This window comes from Lactuca saligna, chromosome 5 (genome assembly GCF_052625555.1).
Source record: "Lactuca saligna cultivar CGN05327 chromosome 5, ASM5262555v1, whole genome shotgun sequence".
In the NCBI taxonomy this organism is placed as follows: Eukaryota; Viridiplantae; Streptophyta; class Magnoliopsida; order Asterales; family Asteraceae; genus Lactuca; species Lactuca saligna.
This window is the reverse complement of record NC_136421.1, coordinates 267,013,777-267,036,819: the sequence shown is the minus strand read 5'-3', so window position 1 is coordinate 267,036,819 and position 23,043 is coordinate 267,013,777. Positions and strand designations below refer to the sequence as shown.

The 23,043-nt window shown below is 33.5% G+C and overlaps 1 protein-coding gene across 1 annotated transcript; it reads left to right on the top strand.

The window, feature by feature from the left end:
- The first annotated feature begins 17,225 nt into the window (after nucleotides 1–17,225).
- On the top strand, nucleotides 17,226–19,329 carry LOC145047734 (uncharacterized). Its single transcript, XM_078996070.1, has one exon. The coding sequence runs from the start codon at nucleotides 17,640–17,642 to the stop codon at nucleotides 19,155–19,157; it is 1,518 nt and encodes a 505-aa protein (XP_078852196.1). The 5' UTR covers nucleotides 17,226–17,639; the 3' UTR covers nucleotides 19,158–19,329.
- The last annotated feature ends 3,714 nt before the right edge of the window (nucleotides 19,330–23,043 follow it).

Here is a 23,043-nt window from a genome sequence, read left to right as displayed (position 1 = left end):
TATTTGTTGAATGACTTGTAATGCTATCGTTTATGCTTTATGATCTGTATCGGAACATGACATCCCGACTTTTGATTATGAAATGAAATTGTATTTCTTTATGAAATGTTTTGATAAATATCTATTTTATCATGTTTTGTTTTTGGGAACAAATTCTGCATCTCTTTTAAAATTAAAAGGGTTTACTCTGAAAATGTTTAGAAAGCATAAATGAAACCGGTCTTTTCTAGCCGTGATTTTGGGGATGTCACAAAGTGTCAGTTGATCTGTTAGGTATTTTACCCATTTTGCTGCACACTACATACCTTTTTTTAATGGTTTTGTCACCAAACCTTGTTACTGTATTTAACCTGACACCAAAACCTGATTTATCTGCAGATAATTTATACATGTCAACTGCCTCCTCTAATGATTGATATATAGCATCTACATCTGGCATAAAATCTTTAGGAACAATAGGTTTCCACAACTTGGTTTTCCCACCAGGCGAATCAACAACATTACTATTGAATGATTCCTCTTCAAAATCAGTTCGATTGGTACCTGTTTTTTAAGACAACAAAAAACAATAATGCGACATGCAATACATGATATAAATTTCTATGAATTATGTATACATAAACTACAGAAGTTTATAATCATAATAAACGTCTGTGAAACAGTAACCAGAGTTGAAGTGTTTACTTATTTGAATCGTATTAATGCATAATCACCAATGATTATCAAACTTAATCAACATTGTATTAAACTTAAGAAAAAATCACCAACGAGGGACTCATGTACAACGATATGTGATATAAACCAGCATTACGTAATTAATACATGCAACATATATGACTAATCATATACAAATATGTACTCCGGCCTTATTCAACATATACAAAAATTCAATAATTATTGAAAAACACGATCTTTATTTACAAGATGTTGACATTGTTTTCATTTTTTACCTTCACTCGAATAATCAAATAATTGATTTCTTCCGCTGTATTGACCATCCGAATTATAGAAATCGTCGCCATCATATTCATTACAGTTGATTTCTTCTTCGACATATTGATCATCATCTTCTGTATCATCGCTACTGTAATCAAAACAGTCCGACATCGATATTGATTTGAATCACGAATGGTATACTGCGTTGTTATCTTCAACCGTAAATGATTAACAATATACAAAAGTCGATTGAAATCCCGATTGGTATACTGGAAATCATCCCTGGAAATCGTATCTTCAATTCAATATCTCCTTGAACGATAACTATGAAATATCCCTTAATTATAGGAAAATATTAATGGATAATATATTGATTATTAATTATATTATATTAATTAAAAATTAGATTAAATACAAATTTACTTAAATACCCTAATAAAATGATTGGCTGATAAGTGTTCTTGCGTTCTCAACCTTTTAGGTATTCTCATTTGATCCTACTCCTATATATATATATATATATATATATATATATATATATATATATATATATATATATATATATATATATATATATATATATATATATATATATATATATATATATATATGATTTTATAAAAATACAATAGTAGCTAAATACTTGCATCTTTGTTTTTTCTAATCTATTTTGAACTTAACCAAATACAAATATATCATCAATACATCAACGACAATGCAACTTAACCTAATCTAGATAAAAATATAATAGTAGGTTCTCTACAATTGTAAATAATGTTGTGATGTATGGACTACAAGTGTAAATACACATAACAATTATTATTATTATTGTTATAAATAATAACATATATTTTAAGAGACTATTATCTATATTAAAAGGAAGAAAAAGGTGACTGAGGAAACTGGTTCATCTGTGTTCGGTGTTTGTGGGGCCCCTTCTAGAATCGTAAAGAATAACATTTTTTGGAGGAATCTTTGAAGGAAACTTCTTATTAAACAAACAAGATCATGTTTCGTTCACGCTTCATAAGGCTTCTCGGTGTGGTATGCGGTTTGGGGGTCGAGACCGCACTGCGGCCATTGAAGACCGCGTTTGCTGATTGGCTCTTCCTTTTTTTCTTTTTGACCGTTCAAAGATTCGTGTAATTTATTTATTAATTTTTTTAACCATTTACTCCATATATATATATATATATATATATATATATATATATATATATATATATATATATATATATATATATATATATATATATATATATATATAATCATTTTTACATTTACACAACCTTTAAACACATATAAACACAATCATTTCATCCAATTTTCTTTGAAAAAATATCTTCTTCCAAAAGACCTAGCAAAGAAAAAACACCAGTCAGAAACACCAACACCCCAATACCTTCATTTGATCAACCGATTTTCCCACCTCCGTATTACCACTATGGCGGTATCTTTCCTTATTTTCCACAACGACCAACGCAACCACATCCACAAACACCACCACTACCACAACCCGACCCGGATTTTAATCCATTTGATTTTTAATTAATGAAATATTATGTTTTTAAAATTATGTTTTTTTATTAAAAAATAAGTTTTATTAAATTAAAATAGTTAACAAAAAAAGGAAAAAATAAATAAAACTAAAACTGTGGCACCACACCCTTGGTATGGCAAGAAACCACACTTAGTGGTAAAAAGTGACATGGTGAGGGAGGGAATGCGGTTTGCCTAAAGGAATGCTTTCTGTTTTTACAACAAATTATAATATTTGTTTTAAGAAGTTTTATAAGATTAAACAAATGCCTAATAAATAATGTACATTTATCCTTCTATGATTATATCAATATATTCTTTAATATTTTAGGATTATAGTTATTTTTATTTAGGAAATCTCCGGAAAAGTCCCAATATTTTACCTTAATTTACGAAAAATTCCTAAACTAAAATTTGTTTATGAAAAAATCCTAATTACCGGTAAAAATGACGATTTGACCCTATTTCCCCGATTTACCGGTTTCATTACTTAACCGGTTTTAAAAAAGTCCCATTATTTTACCACAATTTACGAATAAGTCCCAAATTATTGTAAAATAATCGGACTTTAATGAAAATATTGGTAAAATAATGGGACTTTAATGTTTCCGGGTAAGTAATGAAACCGATAAGCCGAGAAAATAGGACCAACTCGTCATTTTTACCGGTTTTTGAGACTTTTTCATAAATCAATTTTAGTTTGGAACTTTTTTGTAAATTAGAGTAAAATATTAGGACTTTTCCGGAGATTTTCCTTTTTATTTTACACTTTATATATGTAATTAGGTTGCAGGTAATATTACGATTATTTTAATAACACAACAAATGTAAAGGTTTATTTACTAACAACATACTAAGGAAAATGCTTTATATTTCTAAATATATTTTATAGTTGGGTGTTATTTAGAAACCTTCTACAAGCATTGAATGATTAAGAAAATTAGGTTTGTAAACGAACAAAAGGTTCAACAAATTGTTTGTGAATTATTCAACCTAAAGTTCGTTTATTTACTAAATGAATAAACATCAACAAAAAATTATGTTTGTTTAGTTAAACAAATGAACACAAACAATAATATCGATCATTTATGTTTGTGACCAATCATTTGTGTTTGTTCATTAATGATAGTTTATATTCGTTTGTAATTGTTTATGTGTGTTCAAATTTATTTATTTTTATAAGTATTCTTATTTTCCTAACTCTTTTTAGTAGCATCTATTTGATGGCTTGTTCATATATGTTTTTGTATGCTTATCTGTGCTCGTTTTTATTTAGATGTTTGCGTTCATTGATTTAGGTATTGTTCTTAGTTTGGGTGATTACGTTAGTAATTTAGGTATTGTTCTTGATTTGTTAAAGTCGGCTCTATAAAGATTCTTAATTCAAAGAAAACTCGTACTTTAAGAGTATCTCCAACCCAATTCAATAAATAGAGTAATTTTATATGTGGTTCAACAAATAGAGTTATTCTTCTCCAACCCAAATCTAATTTTACAGCAAAAATAAAGTTATGAATACTATCATTCCATATCTAGAGTAACACTATCCATTTACATTATGAATAGAGTTAAAGTTTCACTTGTCATATTTTTCCTTTTGCGTTTAGAAACATCCCTTGTATAGTTATGTTCTAAAATCCTTTGATTTGAATTCAAATTAGTTTTTAAGTTTGGAAATGTGGAAATATGATCCCAAAGTCTGAAACAAACTTAGTAATTTTAAAAAGGCGAGATGGCATCAATTGCTATCATAACACTGTCAAAAGGAAACACTACAAGATGTAGTCTTCTAAATTTTCTCGCTATCTTTTAATCTTCCCTACCCATTCGATTTGGTGGTTTGGGTTTATACTCAGCCGTAGAGGCTACCTCATATGCTTTTGTTGCTTCAAGATCCCAATCTTGGGTATTACAAGAACGCATCTTACGGGATAGAGACATTTATTGTAACACCATGGTAACCATGTATTTACACTTTTAACCTTGTTGTGTTGATTTTTGGCACTTTGGTCCAAAAGCCAGGCGTTCTATGATGGATGCCAGACGTTTGCACGCAAAGACCAAACCCTAATTTTTAGGGTTTGCACCTTATTTAAAAAACTTTATGGCCTCAAAACCCTTCACCACTGCAGCCTTCATCCTCATTTCGAAAACCCTAAGTGTATACGAGAGTTTGAAGCCTTGGTTCATCTTTTTGGTATCATTTAGTGCTCTTGATAAGAGAAGGAAGATCTTTGGAGTAATGTGGTTGCTCTCTAGCTTGTGGATCCGGACTCTTGATATCTTGGAACATCATTTTGAGGTATAAAGTTCATATCTTGATTTCGGGCTAGTTTATGTTCTTTTTGGTCTCAAAGACATGCTCTAGAGGTTTGGAGTGTCCTTTCAAGCATAATAGTGAGTCTAGAATCATAAAAATGCAATCTTGGGTCTTCATAATCATCCATGCAAGAGTTTGGAGCCTTATAATTGATTTTGAGTTAGGATCTTGGTGTTGGGCTCGTTGTAGCCATGCATGGCCATAAAGTTTACAACTTTATGGCTTTAGACGTTCCATTATGATTGGATCTAAAGTTTTGACATGATATCTTAAGCCATTAAGACATTGGTTAGGAAGTTGGTAATCAGCGAGGAAACGCCAGGCGTTTGCATGGGAACGCCCATCATTTGGATGCCAGGCGTTTGCATAGGAACGTACAGCGTTCAGACGCCATGTGTCATAGGGTGGAACGTTAGGCGTTCTCAGCTGAATCATAATGGAACAATTTTAGGCCTTAGGGCATTAGGGGTTTTAGGCTTAGCTTATTTGGAGTTTGGGGGATCATTTTGGTTTTGGGCCTTTCGAGTACTTAGATAGGACCTTGGCCTTGGGCCAAGTTAGAGAAAGGGAAAATGGTGTTTTACCCTAGTTTAAACTCTTAAATATGGATCAAAATCTAATTATTAACTAGATGTGTTTTATGATGACAACACGGGGATTTGCCGGACCAGCAGACATAGATTTATCTGAGTGATTTAGCAGCTTGAGGTGAGTTTCCTCACTATGTGTAACGGGTCGAAGGCACCAATATCGGCCCATAGTTTATTATGTTAGGATGTTAGATGTTTGCGTGACTCTTGGATGGGCTATGTGTTGATGTGCTTACCGGGAAAGGCCTGATGTCGAGCGGGGCCCGATGACTATATTGTATGCTATTATCTTTGTGATTTTTGCATGTGTTTGTATGATTATATGTTTATATGTTTATATGTATATCGGGTGGGATCCGATGGCAGGGGGCCTAATGACTGACAAGTTATTATACCGACCAAGGCTCGACGTCGAGCGGGGCCTGATGATGGGCGGAGCCGTTTATAAGTTTATAATGTATGGTATGTTGTATTTTAGGGAACTCACTAAGCTTTTTTCTTACGATTTTCAATTTATGTTTCAAGTACTTCTGGTTCAAAAGGGAAGAGCTCAGGATGATTGCAGAACACACACCATCTTATTTCACATATTGTGATTTACTCTGCTATTTTATGATGTACTGATACACTTTGTTCTTGTTGGGTTATGAGCATTCTAACACTCCTAAGTGTACATGCAACCCTAAATACCTTGGATCTATGTTTTCTCTATTATACATGCAAATAAGAACTTCCAAGGTATTATCCTAATCTAGCATACAAAACAATGACTATAACAAGATAGATTACATACCTCTTTGATGTAGAAAGTCTTCATGAAGCTTGAGTGCCTAGTGCCCCAAGTGTGACACCTTAAATGGTTCACACAGCACCAAATACACTTGGAATAACTTGAGAGAATTCTATACTTCATGAAATTGGCTAGCCCTCTCTAGAATGATACTAGTGACCGATTTTGTCAAGAATAAGATCTTTATATAGTGTTACAATTAGGGTAAACCCTAATTGTCATGACTTTCCATTTCCTTGGATCCATGGGCTCAAATACACCATGGAGCATCATATGGGTTTTGGCCCAACTAGATAATCCATGGAGCATTAGCCCACTATACAAGTATGGATGATTTACACAATCAACCCATATATTTAATTAGTCTTCTTTTGATCACTTAATTAATCTTAGATTAATTCTTGATCAATACTAATTAAATAATCTTATTATTCTTATTATTAATATACTAGAACTTATAATATATTAATAACCATAAGTGTCTTATTCCTCTCATTATAGTCTTTTCCAAATGCATGATGCCATGCAACCCAAATGGACCATGTCGGGTCGGGTCAAGTCTTACCAATTATAGTTATGGACTTAGATATTAATCCAACAGTCTCCCACTTGGATAAGTCTAAAACTATTATTGCGTATGACTTCAAGAACCGACCGGCAATCGTAGCTCTCAAAAGCTTCTGTCGAACTTTGACCTTGTAGATGAACTCTGACTTTTGTCAATGACTTGTCCATTAAATAAGGGATCATATATTCCTCCATTCTAGATATCATATGGACTGAGACATGGATTATAATCATTCTCTCTGTCCATTTGTTGTTTCCCGATTTCCGATTTAGGACGACTGACTAATTGAACAAATCAAATCAGTCCTGGCTCGGCCGAGCACTTCCATTTGTCATCATCAAATCATCGAGGGGCCCACAAATATCGCTTTTATCCCAGAGGTAAAAGGAATGGATAAACTTCGACTCATATGGCTTGTTCTACTACTTGTTGAATCATACACAAAGACACGTTTTATAGCACCGAGTTGCCAAATGTGTTTTCGTGCAATCAATGTACTATCAACTCATAGTAACAACTCATATCTCTAGGTTTGAAGAATATAAGATATTATCGTCTCATGATCACTCGTGATAAAATCCATGAAGTGATTCCAATGAGCGCGGGTTGAATCCAATACTCGGAACTTATGAGCACTCATGAGTGTTGTAGCCCTTTGTCCAACACCTTAGACCTCTACAAGCCAACCCATGCCAGTCTTAATTCATATCTACTTCCAACATATGATTGACTGTGGATGGTTTGAATAACTTAGTCATTCCGGAAGAATAACCTAGTTTATTCGGGAACTCAAAACATGCAAAGTGAAACACAATAATAATTGAATCCAATATGGTATCAAAACCTATGAACATAAATAAAACACCTTTTTATTTATCACCATATGATTACACATTATTCATTGTATACTGTTTCAGCTATCAACTTTATTCTTGAATTTAAAACAATAGTTGTCCCATGCTCCAAGCATGTACACTATGTTTTCTAAACACTAGTCATGTCATACACCAAGTATGCATACTATGTTTGTTTATGATCTTTACTTTGTGAACTAGATCCATTGAACATAACTTCAATGATTATCTTTTCACACTCCCAAATCCTTACTGCAAATACAAGAATTCCAAATTCATGTCATTTACTGAAATCTGTTAGATTCTAAACTTATATGCATTGATCCTCTTGTAATGATTATGCACAAAGTCAGAAAGACTTGACAACAACCATTACAGAGCATTACAAAGGAGATCAACTCCTTAGAAACATCCTTCTTGCATTAAGTTTCCTAATCTTAAACAGATTGAAAATTCTATTTTTGAAACATTTCTAGATTCCATTTTGACTATCACTTCTGAACAAGAGTTGCCTCCTTACAGATTATGTCAATATGGTCCTTCCAGAAGTATCACTATACTTCCAACTATCCTTGAGCAACCAATCTTTTGTAAACCTTAGATTGTCCTCGACAATTGTTTAATCCTTTTAGTCATATCCAGTTCTAAACCTTTTCCCTTCTTAATGCCCCAGGCATTTGGAAAATTTTAGAATGGATGAATATAGCACATGTAATCGATCCTATATCCGAAGCATATGGGACACGATTCACATAAAGACTAAACCAGTCTTTTTCTATAACATTTCCATTTCTATTTGCCAAATTCTCATAATTCAGATTATGAAAAGGGATGCCGTAATCATAATCGAATTTTAGAACCCAAATAATGGACCCATATACAGAATTTCCTTATGTTAATCCATTCCAACATGAAATTCATATATATTTCCTTGACTAAATGATTAAAGCCTCACGATCTAAGCTTATAGATTTGAGATGAGTATAATTTCCTCTCCCTTAATTATAGCAAAACAACTCTTTCCCAATTGAAACCTTTTGTTTTCTATAATTAACATTGCTAACTTGCAATACTTTATCATAATTATCATGCTCCCACTAACATGATGATTATTAGCATAACACTTATGCTCCCACTAGCTCTGACATGTTCTTAGAAATCAACTGACTTTCTTACCAAAGTTCAGATTTCTGATACCAGATTGTTTTGATAAAACTTTATCAAAATCATACACTGTCCCTTAGATAGCACACTTGTGTGTCTACACAATTATGAAGAGGGATGTCGTAATCATAATGGTTAGACCTTTTTTCCACTTCTTACAAGTCCAGGTTAGTGTGCCGGTAAACCACACACGCTCCACTAACGACTTTGAGAATGCAAATACCACAATTGCTATCTAGCTAAAATCTACTTAGTGAAAGTGTTTCCTCACCATCATTTTCATGAATCGGAGAGAAACCTTATGACACTTAGATTTAATGGTGTATGTGTTCTTATCCATGTGAATTATCAAAACCATAGTCACAAGACAAGGATAATGACAAATCCAAACTCATATGGACGAAACTCAATCTTAATTTCTTGCCACCTGGCAGCTCAAGGGCCTGTCATTGCTTCTAAGTTGTTGTGCAACCAATTGAGAACTCTAAGAACTCATATGCAAAGCCAACTTTAATTGGAATGGGCACAGAATATGTCAACACGATAGGTTATAAACCTTAAGTCGTGTGCTAGTGAAGAACTTTAGGTTTTATTCTTGATTAGTTCTTGAGACTTTCAAGACATTTAAGAGTCCCACTGTCCTCTTGACCTATAAGACTCCCTTGTCAAACATCCAAGAGATAGTATGGATTCTAATCAAGACAAACACTTCACACAGTTGGCCTTAGTTGGTCTTTGTTTTATCCAAAACATCACAACTTACCAATTTCAAATGTACAATACTAGAAAACTTTTACTCTTACATTTGACAAGTGTTTTAAACCTTCTTTAAGACATGTCACTCAAGTTACAATTTTAGAGTATAACTCCAAGACTTGTATTGGAACGAAGTATGACTCATCTTCTTGATTTAACCACTTCAACAATTCATCACTCCTCTTCTTAACTATCAGAATGCACTTAGAGGATGAATTGTGATAAGGTCTCTAAGTCATTAATATGATCATAAAACTGATACTAAAGTACTCTCCCATCTTTTCAGATTTGACAAACTTTTATCTTTCTGCCTAAGTTGATTCTTCTTATTCGCTCTGCCATACGTTGGAACCGTTTTCCAATGTCTCAGAATTACACTTAAGCTTGTAAGTATAACCATATTTACTGAGCTATAGTAAATTATGACGAATAGTCTTATCGATCTTTTGTGGTAGACTTGACCAGTGCACAAGAATGTGTAATTGATCCCTTAGTCCTTCACTTGACTCACACATCCATGTGAACAAGTAATTAGTCTTAATTTTTCCAATACTTGAAAGTTCTCATTCATCATGCTATACAACTTGCATGATTCCAAGTCCCGGTCCAATTGAAACTTGGGTGATGAGAATCTTTCCTTATTTGGTGAATTTAGACATTACCACAAATGAAAGAATCAATTTCATATTTCTACTCTTGCTATAAATGGAATCATATAAGCAACAATTTTTCCTCAAATGCCATTGTAAGGATATTTTAAAATAAATAAAATCATCATTTTTCCTTTTATTTTAAAAACTTAGCGGAAAAACTTATCCTTACAATCCATATGAAAAACTTGTTGTTATCTATTCCTAAGCAACATCTCATAACTCCTAAGAAGTAGCTCAAGAATCTGATCTTCAAACTACGCGATAGAAATCCATCTACGCGATCAGATTCAGCATATTCTTTCTTTAAGTTTCTTCACTTTTCTTGGATTCTTAAAACATTACCATGTGACCCAGTCACATCATGTATCAGGAATCTCAAAATAGAAACTTAACAGAGTTAGATAGTGGACTTTACCTGAAGTAGAGTCAAACTTATTGACTTTAACCTCCTTAGGTAATTTTGGCAGCTTCGCAACTAATGACCCTTCCTTTGGCAATATAAACATATGGACCCTTTGATAATGGTACACGGGACTATCACAGACTTAGCTTTTCTCTTTACCATTTGGTCAACCGAGTTGACTATGGCCGATCCCTTTCCATTGGGAAGAGAATGCTTTACTAGATATCCAATGTCATCATTGTCAATGTCTATAAAGTTTTAAGAAGTTGATCTTAGCAAATATATAAGATCATTAAGGGTCTTGTCATAGTCTGTTTCATAGGTGTTCCAAAAGAACTCACTATGTGACTTAGAAAGTGATTGAACCACCAACTTTCTCAAGACTTTGACACCCAACTCTCCCGGCTTGTCAATATGTGACTACATCTCCAAGATGTGACCACACCTAGACCTTTACTTGCCAATAGGGCTCGAGTGACCTTAAACTTTTCAAGAACTTGTGGGTTAGGGAGAATAATTGGAGGAGGTGAAAGAAGTATGATTTCCATGGGACATTCATTTAGGAAAGCTTGTTTCAAGAGATTTGGGAAGATCATAAATGTCTAAACCAGACATGTTTTGGGAGATATTCAAGATAGTTGATCTTAAGTCCTTAATATGACACCCAATATGAAATATTAAGGCTAGGATCCAACAAACTATTTTATAACTTAGAAGAGGTATGCCGTAATCCAAGCTATAAAAAATTTGAAGGTAGGTGAATGACGATTCACCAATTTCCACCAAGATAAATGAAATGTATTATTAGGTTTTAACTGGTTTTGAAACTCCTAGATCTTTTGAGATTCATTGAACTGTTCAATGGCATGTTTCAATCTCGAGTGCGCCCTTCAGGTTTTGTGACTGGGATGCCGAGGATCACAAAACAACGTGTGAAGTAACCATGCAAATTACTTGGTACCCTAAAGTGTTTACCCCTCAATCGATGTGCCGGTTAACCACACACGCTCCATCGATACTATGATAAACATTAAGTTACCCTTTGCCTACCTTGTTAAATACGAGTTAGTGTGTCGGTTAACCACACACGCTCCACTAACCGAATTAAACAAAGTGCAAAGTGTAATTTCATGGATTAGCACCTTATTCACATTTTCCTAAGTAACTAAGATTGGGTATTTATAAGAGTTTAGTAACTTAGTATTTATCATTAATACTTTTAATGAAGGGAGAATTATAGTCCTATCAAACCCATTCGGCTAACGACCCTCCACCAGTCAAGCAAGCGGTGGGTGAGAGTGGACACCCATTAAGTTGTCATTTTATAGGCAACAACCTTATACCCACCTTATAGACCGGCTTCGTGAATGAGGTGTACTAGCGGTAAGACTGACTTTACTCTTATACATATATATTATTAACTTATAATATTATAAAGTATAAGGGTTGAATTTTAACTCTTAAAATTCTAAGGGCTAACTTGGAATTAAAGTATTCATAAGAGAAAACTTTACAAATTCCAAAACTTGAGGGAAAGTTTTGAAACTATTCAAAACTAATTAATTCCATAACTTATGTGTTTAAAGTAGTTTTAATCCAAAAACTCTTCAAGTTCCATAACTTGAGGACAAGTTATGGAAGACTTTAAACTAATAAAAGAATTAACTTTTCTTTATTTTATAACTTATGGAATTAATTAAGGTTACACTTTTTTTATTTAATGAAGAGACTCTTGGTCCTCCATAACTTGAGGACAAATTATGGAGTCATAGCACCAATTAATTAGAATTAGACTCTTCATTTTGTAACCTTGGCCAACTTTTATGAGTTTTATGAAACTTAAATGTGACTTTTCATATAACTTGAGGAAAAGTTACAAAAAACACATTTTAGAATCAACTCTTAGATTAATTAGGATTGAAAACAACTATTTCACTCAACTTTTCTATTAATCTAAGCAACTTATAAGAACAAGATAATTCAAATCAACCTTTTTCATGTAATTAGTCTAAACCTTAAACTAATACAAAACATGAATCTATTGACAATTATCTTTGAAATTGGATTAGCATGAACATTACCACATCAAAAACAAGTTTATAAGTTCAACAACATCTTAGGGTAATGTTCCTAGTCCAATTCCAGCCAAAAAAGTCGAATTTATGCTGTCTGGGGGTCCAACTCGTCGAGTGCACGAACCAACTCGGCGAGTTGGATGCTTTTTGACTTGGACTCGGTGAGTCCATTCATGGACTCGGCGAGTCTGGTGGGCAGACAGCATCAAAACTCGATTTTTCAGCTCCATTTGCAAGTATAACAAGAAAACAAGCCTAGGCTCTGATACCACTGTTGGGTTATGAGCATTCTAACACTCCTAAGTGTACATGCAACCCTAAATACCTTGGATCTATGTTTTCTCTATTATACATGCAAATAAGAACTTCCAAGGTATTATCCTAATCTAGCATACAAAACAATGACTATAGCAAGATAGATTACATACCTCTTTGATGTAGAAAGTCTTCATGAAGCTTGAGTGCCTAGTGCCCCAAGTGTGACACCTCAAATGGTTCACACAACACCAAATACACTTGGAATAACTTGAGAGAATTCTATACTTCATGAAATCGGCTAGCCCTCTCTAGAATGATACTAGTGACCGATTTTGTCAAGAATAAGATCTTTATATAGTGTTACAATTAGGGTAAACCCTAATTGTCATGACTTTCCATTTCCTTGGATCCATGGGTTCAAATACACCATGGAGCATCATATGGGTTTTGGCCCAACTAGATAATCCATGGAGCATTAGCTCACTATACAAGTATGGATGATTTACACAATCAACCCATATATGTGATTAGTCTTCTTTTGATCACTTAATTAATCCTAGATTAATTCTTGATCAATACTAATTAAATAATCTTATTATTCTTATTATTAATATACTAGAACTTATAATATATTAATAACCATAAGTGTCTTATTTCTCTCATTATAGTCTTTTCCAAATGCATGATGCCATGCAACCCAAATGGACCATGTCGGGTCGGGTCAAGTCTTACCAATTATAGTTATGGACTTAGACATTAATCCAACAGTTCTATCTTAGTTTCATGATGATGTTTTGGATTACAATTTTATTAATTTAAAAATGAATATTTTTGGTCTTATTTTTGGGATGTTACATTTATGGTATGGATTCTGATTATGCTTGTGCCTTAGTTTCTCTTTGTAACAAGCTTCCGGACATTGACCTTAGCAGTTTTATGTGTAACATCCATAAAATTCATAAAAATTTAAAACTTTTTCAAGCATCCAAAAACCATTATGTATTACAAAATGTTTTCAAAATAGTTTCATATCAGAGTATCCCATAAATCAAAATCATAAAGTGTGAGGTGGTGCACCATCAAGCCTTCGCCTTCCCGCGGTCATCCGAAGTACCTAAAACAAAATCTAAAATTGTAAGCTTGAAGCTTAGTGAGTTCCCCCAAAATACCAATGTCATACAAACCATAACTATATCATAACAAACAACATGCATATAGAGTCTACAGTATGACGAACCGTCCTCGTCGGGCGTTCAGTCTATCTGGCCCACTCTCAGAACCTTCAGCATGTCTGGTCCACCCTCCTGGGCCTTTAGCCTGTCTGGACCGTTCTCTGGGCCTTCGGCCTCACTGATACACCCCGATGGGTCTGCAGTCTATCTAGACCACCCTGGGTCTATTGGCCTTCAGCACAAAGCAAGATTGCCTCAACCCAATGACACATATACAATCAACACATAAATATCATACGCTAGCTAACATGCACAAACAGTCAGATCGATCTAACGTATCACTAATCATAGCATCATCCTATATATCAGGATACCGACCTAACAGGTCACTAACATAGCATCATCCTATATACCAGGATACCGACCTAACAGGTCACTAAGGATATCATCATACGATAACCAGGATAACAATCCAAAAAGGGTTGGCATTAGTGCCTTCGACCCTGTTAGTATAGTGAGGACAATTCACCTCATAAGTAGTGCTAAACATATAAATTCGAATCCCAACACAAAGCTCCAAGCTCAAATCCCTATAATCACCATATATTGATTCCATTAAAATCCCAAAATACCCCCAGAAGTCAAACTTGGTCAAAGTCAAAGTCAACGGTCAAGGTCAACAGTCCATGTTGACCCAACTCGTCGAGTTCATCTACTGACTCGTCGAGTTCCTTCATAACTCAGAAACCGAAAACTCGGGCCAACTCATCGAGTTACCCGAGTAACTCGTCGAGTTCTTCAGTGTCCAGAAGATCATGAAAACGCTAATCAACTCGTCGAGTCATCTCACATAATAGCTGACCAGTACACATTCCTTTTAAAAAACAACCATCCAAGTTTATAATCCCTCTACAGCCACTTCTCCAACCCTACTTTAGTACATGAAAACACACACACACACACACATATATATATATACATATCCTACTTAAGTAAGTTTTCCCATATGACATAGAGTTCACAAACAACTTGAATGTTGATCCTGTATTAGACCTTTTTATCTCCTCACCATAGGACCATAACTTTTCATAATTTTCCACTATGGTGCCTTCAACGAGAGACACTGCATGTTGCTTAGCTATCTTACATTATCTCATATTAACCTCTATGCCAAATTTAGTCTTTACTTCCTATTTTAGCATCGTAACATTGAATTTCTGATTCTCAATAACTTCCTTGGTGAAATGACTACCAATCCATCTATAATTAACAATTGAACCTAACTTAAAATTTCTTGCATAATTATGCTCATTGATAAGGGACTTGATTTGGAATGAGTGTTCCACACTCATCCATGACGCCCAGAGCCTAAATGTGCGCATTCACCATCACAACACTTAACTAATAACCTTTTACTGACATTTTTTCATAGTACAGTTGATACCCATTGGTTACAACATAAATACAAGGCATGAATTTCAATTGTTTAGGGTTGGTGAACCTCATACCTAGAACCGACAACTACTTCTTCCAAGATATGTCTTCATTAAACATTGGTTTTCCTTTCACATCTGGGACTTATCATATTCAACATCTGGGACATTGTCATATTCATCATCTTTTGGATCACCTTTTGTGGCATCCTCTTTTCCATTTGCCTGACTTACTCCTTCATAGGTTACTCATTCCATGTTGCTCTGTTGTGAACTCATGAAGTCAGTTAGGTCAATACCTTCCTCCCCTTTGAATGAGATGTTTGACTTCATAGAACAATTATCTTTATTTTCATTTTCCTTAGTTACGTGCACAATAGTATTGGTCCATCTAAACAGGCAGTTGTACTCCACATCGATAAGCAATGTCTATAAATTCTTGATATTGAAGTTCATTATAAATCAAGGTTAAACCTTTTGGGATTTCTAAATCATGTTAACAATAATAAAGTTTCTCACACTTCTCTTGTGTGAATCGTTTAAGAAAACCCACAAATTCATTATATGACATACCAACAAAATCGATATTCTCGAACACATGATGAACATCATTAGAATAGCAAAAATGTTTGTTAATGAACACACCTTGGAAATGAACTTTGATTGAGAAGAATATAGTCATCGATCTACAGTTACTATGGTGGGAGGATGGGTTTCTTCAATGAGGAGGAGGGGATTGTAGAACGCAATCGGTTTATTTAAAACAAATTAAGATAAATGTAATATATGTTGCCATTTCATTAAATGAACTGGCACCGACATTTTCCTTCGTGGCATGTATACTACCTTTGAACTCGGTATCATGTTACATAAGCGTATTTTAAAATAGTGAAATGTAAGTTCATTCCTTTAATGTGTCAAAAAATAGTTTGGTGACATTTTAAAACAAACACGATAAAATTGATGGGTTAATATGATATTGACCTTTTTTTTTGTAATTTTTGAGGCATTACAAAGATAGTACAATCCGTTAAACAGGAATATTATAAAAACGGTTATTTTATATGTAAAAACTATTTTCATAATAGATATTCACTATCAGACAAAGAAAATACTATAAAATTAATGTAAGATAATATAATCCGTTATATATATATATATATATATATATATATATATATATATATATATATATATATATATATATATATATATATATATATTCCTTATATTTTTTGTTTGTATTTTTTGATTTATTAAGTTTTTATACATGGTTGGTGATGGGTTTATAAGATAAAAAAATTAGAATATAAAAATTGCTGGTTTTTTAGATTTAATTTGACTAAAAAATAAAGACGATTAAACAGTTACTCAAATCAAACTATAGGGATTTTTCGGTAGATTCCTTTTATATATATATATATATATATATATATATATATATATATATATATATATATATATATATATATATATATATATATTCCTTATATTTTTTGTTTGTATTTTTTGATTTATTAAGTTTTTATATTTTGTCGGTGATGGGTTTATAAGATAAAAGAATTAGAATATAAGTTTTTTCGATTTAATTTAACTAAAAAATAAAGATGAAGACTAAACGGTTACTCGGATCAAACTATAGGGATTTTTCGGTAGATTCCTTTTATAAATGAGAAACAAATAATTCGAAAAATAATACTCGGCGTAATAATAATACGCGTTGACACCATTTCCTCGGTCCCACTCGTTATTTTTTTTCTCTCTCTCTCTGAATACCCTCTGGTCCTCTACTCCTCTTCCATCTCCATCATCTGTATCTTCATCCAGAGCATCTCCAAAGTCCAAACCCAAATCCTCACATCACAAGAACTCAACAAAATCAATTTCACTGAAGAACAACGATTCCCCATGAATTTTATGCAAAAATCCATCTGAAATGAACCATTTCTATCGCCAGTTTTTCATTCAATTCGTTCTGTATTTGCTTCTTTCCTTCAACACTCCTCACTCAACCCTCGTCGGAGCTAACCACACCTCCGCCAGATTCTGCTCCCGCTAGTACTTTCCACTTCCAATCCCTCATTCGATTTTAATTTAATATAATCAAAATCACTCACAGGAGTTTGTGATGGAACTCGCCGCCGGTAAATCCGGCTTCCTCCGAAACGTTGTGGTTCGCTTTTTGTTATTTTCCCTTCTCGTCGTTGGCGTCCGATTTGCTTATGTCATTACCATCAGAGGCGAATCCTGCAGCTTCGGCGATGATTTCTGTTTCTTCTCTTCAACCTCGCCGGAAAATCAAAACCTGGTCACCGCAGCCGGAGGACACCTTGACTCATCCTCTTCCGTGACCCTCAACCCTATCGCCGCCGCCACGCCAGAGGTCCACAAACGTGTGATGTTTTATATCACCGTGTTTCAGGATCTGATCGTCGATGGGTTCCTTTCGACAAAATCGAAATCTCTCTGTGTCGAAACACCCGTCGGTGAAGACGTGTATGCTCTAAAAGAGATCGGCGTCGATGATTCCGTCGGAATCTACAAAAAAGCATCGAAACCTTTAGTAATCAATGGGTTAGGGCATAAGCATCCTTTTAAGGACAACACATTCGATTTTATATTTTCCGGTAACGGAGCTTTGGACAGATCTGACAAGGCGGCGGAGTTCGCGGCGGAGGTTGGACGGACGCTTAAACCCGAAGGGTATGCCGTCATCCACACTTCTTCCATAGATACATATAGTTTCAATTCTTTCATTCGTTTATTCAATTGTTGCAAGTTCGTACATTCTCGTCATATGGATGGATTCGATCCTGATATGCCCCACATTCATGAAATCGTAATGAAGAAGATAGTCGACATCAAAATTAGGGAAAAAACCGATAGTAGTGTAAGCAATCGGTGCTCAGTTCCTGGGTATAAACAAGATCTGTTAAAGAAAGCCGAGCCTCTGATTGAAACAGAACCACTGAAACCATGGATTACCCTGAAGAGAAACATCGAAAACGTCAAATACCTTCCATCAATGGCGGACATCAATTTCAAACAAAGGTACGTGTATGTAGACGTGGGAGCTCGTAGCTATGGCTCCAGTATTGTTAGCTGGTTCAAAAAACAGTACCCAAAACAAAACAAAACCTTCGACATATACGCCATTGAAGCAGATAAGCATTTCCACGATCAATACCAATCCAAAAAAGGCGTCAAATTACTACCCTACGCTGCCTGGGTGAAGAACGAGAGCTTGGTTTTCGAGATTAACCAAACCCCAGGTGATGAAAACGTTGAGAAAGGAAGAGGAATGGGTAGGATTCAGCCTGTGAAATCTGGTGGTGGGATTGTGGGCTCTGTTGATGTTATTCAAGGGTTTGATTTTGCAAATTGGTTGAAGAACACAGTGACAGAGAAAGATTTTGTGGTGATGAAGATGGATGTTGAAGGAACTGAATTCGATTTGATCCCAAAATTGATTGAAACAGGTGCGATTTGTTTGATTGATGAAGTGTTTCTTGAATGCCATTACAATCGGTGGCAGAAATGTTGCCCAGGTGTGAGGAGTCCAAAGTATCAGAAGACGTATGGGCAGTGTTTAGATCTGTTTAAATCTTTGAGACAACGTGGTGTTCTTGTTCATCAATGGTGGTGATTGGTGTTTGAAGCCTTTTTGTATTATTACTTGAAAATGTTGTAGTTGTTATAATATGTTTCCGTTTGTGTACTAAGTTAAAGTAATTTGTTTACACATTGTACTTTTATGATTTCTGATTGGATTATACTTAAGAAATGAAAATGGTATACACGGCTTAGTCGTTTAATTAGTTTCTTATGTATGTTCCTTTTGTTGCCTAGTTTAGTAGGAATTTAACATGGTGCTAATCTTGATTAGTAAATTGTTTGATTTAGTACTTTTTGTTATGTATTTGACAAGGAAGAACAAAGACTTTTGGACTATGTTTGATGAGTCTTGATAGGTCTAAAATCGATGCCAATAAGCCAAAAATTGAAAACTTTTGTTTCAATTCGCAAAAAGGTTGAGCAATATAGATAGAGATTTGTTTTATGATATTTGGTATTTGGTATGTATAAAAGAAATGAATGCCCTCAGTCGATCTAAAATAAACCTAAAATGTTTGTCTAGTAACTACAACCTACAAGATGTGTATGGAAAAAGAAGATTTGTCGTCTTAAGAGAAAAGATCATGTGAATCCTTGTTAACTTGAGAGTATCCACAGTATGATAGCATTTTATGAAACTTTTTAAAATGAAATAACTTATTTGTATCTTCACCATTATAAGATCTTTTTCAATTTGTTTTTTTAGTTGTCTATTTATAATTGGTTGAAAACATATAGAACTAACTAGGAATGAACATAAACGGGTACCCGGCTAAATTTGATAGAACAAAAACCGTCGGTTTATAAATTGTTGGAATCGGAACAAAAACCCGGTTGTATCACTACCCATTATTTTGGAATTGAAACTGGTTCCAGTTTGGGTACCTACTCAATCAATATTTTTTATTTGAATAAAATTGGTCTAAAACCATTTTTTTAATCTAAACTAATTTAAACCAGCTCTATTTCTCAACACACCCACAAATCTTACATCAACATCATATACAAACTGTCTAATTTATTAATGCATTAGTTTTAAATATAATATAAGAAGGTTACATCAACATCATATACAAGTTGGAATACGAACTTTTTGGATTGTAGCAGCTTCATTTTGTTAAAATATTGATAAATAATATTAAATAATTAAGATTATGTTCTCAAGACAAATTATTTTTACTACAAAATAAAATATTTAATCACATAGACAAGGTTAATATACTGAAATCAAAATACACAAAATAAAAATATTGATGTCATATATATATCTAAATTGGTTCCGACGGATACCCAGTGAGCAACAGTTCTGAAAAAAAATGAAAATTTGAACCAAAACTGTTTGTGACGGTTCCAACACTTTAGGAACCGGAACCGTCATTCTAGAACCGACGATTCCAAGACGGTTTTGGTTTCGAAAATGGGTATACTGTTCCGTTGCTCATCCCTAGAACTCATAGTATCATTGGCCAGGTTATTATTATTATTATTATTATTATTATTATTATTATTATTATTAGTTTTTTTCCAATATTTGTTAATTAACAAACTCCTTGAAAAAACTTCTCTAATAGTATTTTCAATTTTAAAAATTTCAAAAGGTTTTTGGTTTGAAAAAACTTTTGTGGATGCTGTGGGATAGAAATCGGTCCGGTGTGGATTGGATACAAGGATAAAAAAAAATTGCATAGTGAGTTTTTCTTTCATCCTTCTAAACGAAACAAATAATATATAAATTTTATCCTGTTGTCTTTAATCTCAGTCCAAATATTCTACATACCAAACCCACTCAATGATTCTCATGTTTCCATATATGTGGGGAGGAAAAAATTATTAATTTTTGTCTTATTGTCATTAATTTAAGTCTAATACAATATCAAATGCATTAAAAAAGTTGTGCTTGTGGTATCTAATGCTACAAGAGAAATGGGCCTTAGATTGACAAAAGCAGAGTTGTGTCATGTGTATTTATAGATGTTTGCTTCGCCCCTTTCTCTCTATGTCTATATTTGGTAATAGTAGGAGATGGGCCCACATTTGATGAGGCATTCATTGTATGAAAAGCTTTGGTGTAAAGTAATTTGGGATCATGGGATGTTTTAGGTGTCTCATCGATCATGTGATGTTTTATGTGTTTCATCTTTCAACAACTCAGACTTGATAGCAATGTTATGCATTTTATACAGAATACACGAGAAAAACTCCCTTAAAATATCATAGTGGTTATGTTGGTTAAAACTGTGGACCAATGTTTTAAAAAACAATTTTTTAGTTAAATCGGTACGATGACCGGTTTAAACGTTTCGACCGTCGGGTTAACCGATTTTTATAATTTTCATCTTTTTTCTTATTTTCTTATACATACATATATAAATCATGAATTTGACGTTTACAAGTTCAAACATTAAAAATACATATAAAAATAAGTTGTAGATAAATCAAAATACATTTATAATATGCTTTATTTAGAAAAAACTAAATAGATTTGAAAAAATCACCAAAGTTTATTACGCAAATGGTTCTTTTCCATGTATTTTTATTCGGCTTAGGCAGTTGGATCAGTTTATTTTGATTGGTTCAACCGGGTTTTTCTAAAAACCGGTCGTTCAATCAGGTTCAGAAATCGATGAAAATCAATGATAGTTGAACCACTCTCTCCACCGATTCCCGATGCAACCGGTTCGAACTGGTTTTTAAAACATTGTCGTGGACTAAAATGCATGATAATTGGGTTAAATAGCAATGTAATTATTGATTTATCTAATTTCAGCAACTTATACTATTATTTATTCATAAATATAACTAGGCCTGACCCAGATAACGGGAACATAGACGACCGTCTAGGGCCCTTCTCTCGTAGGACTAAAACTTTTAGTTAGTGTTACATATTGGTATTATTTGATGAATGATATTCGACTGAGAAAATAAATTCATGAGCCCTAAAATATCAAATATTATATCGTATGACATGGATTTTTCCGCTTTGGAGAATTGGATCATCAACACGAAAATCAAGAACCATAAGAAATGCCTCACATCGGAACTCACAAGTTAAATAATAATAATAATAATAATAATAATAATAATAATAATAATAATAAAATAATAATAATAAGAACGGGAGCGATCAAAAGAGGGAAACAATATGAAATAGGAAAGAGGGAAACAATATGAAATATGAAATCAATAGGGTGTTTGGCTTATCTTTTGAGAACTCAAAAATCCTTTTAGAAAAAGATAAAAGGTAAAAGATGTTTGGTAAAAACACTTTTAAAAGTTACTTTTGGATGTAGAATATAAGTAAAATCACTTTTTTAGAAAATTCGGGAAAACCGACTTTTTGCAACTTTTCTTAAAAAGACTTTTGATTTCTAAAAAAATAAGTCAAACACCTCCTAAGTTTTCTTATCGCTCTATGGAAGCAACGGTCTACCTCTTTGAATGTTATCCATCCATAAGGTCCCAAGGAAATAAATGATTTACTTTTGTTTCTAAGGATTAAATCATGAACATAACCCTCACTTCTTTTGGGAACCTAACTCATGTTATAAATCCTAAAAAAATAAATGATTTTTGTTTCAAAGGGTTATCCACCCCCAAGGTGGTAATGGAAAGCTTTTTTTTTAATCCGACTCAATTTGGGTTTTGAAATTAGAACTAGATATTGACCCGCGTTAAACGTGGGGAACATAAATTAAATACATATCACATTAATAGGTGACATTGTCTTAGGTGAAATTTTAATTAAAAAATGTTAGTTAAATTCATTTTTAGTGTTTTGAACCAAACATGTTAAATAAAAATATTAACTATTTATATCAAAACAATTTGGTTTTTTAATACAGTAATTTTTAACATAAATGATCCACATGATCTTTGTTTTATCACGACATGATGTAACTCCTTGATTAAAATATGTT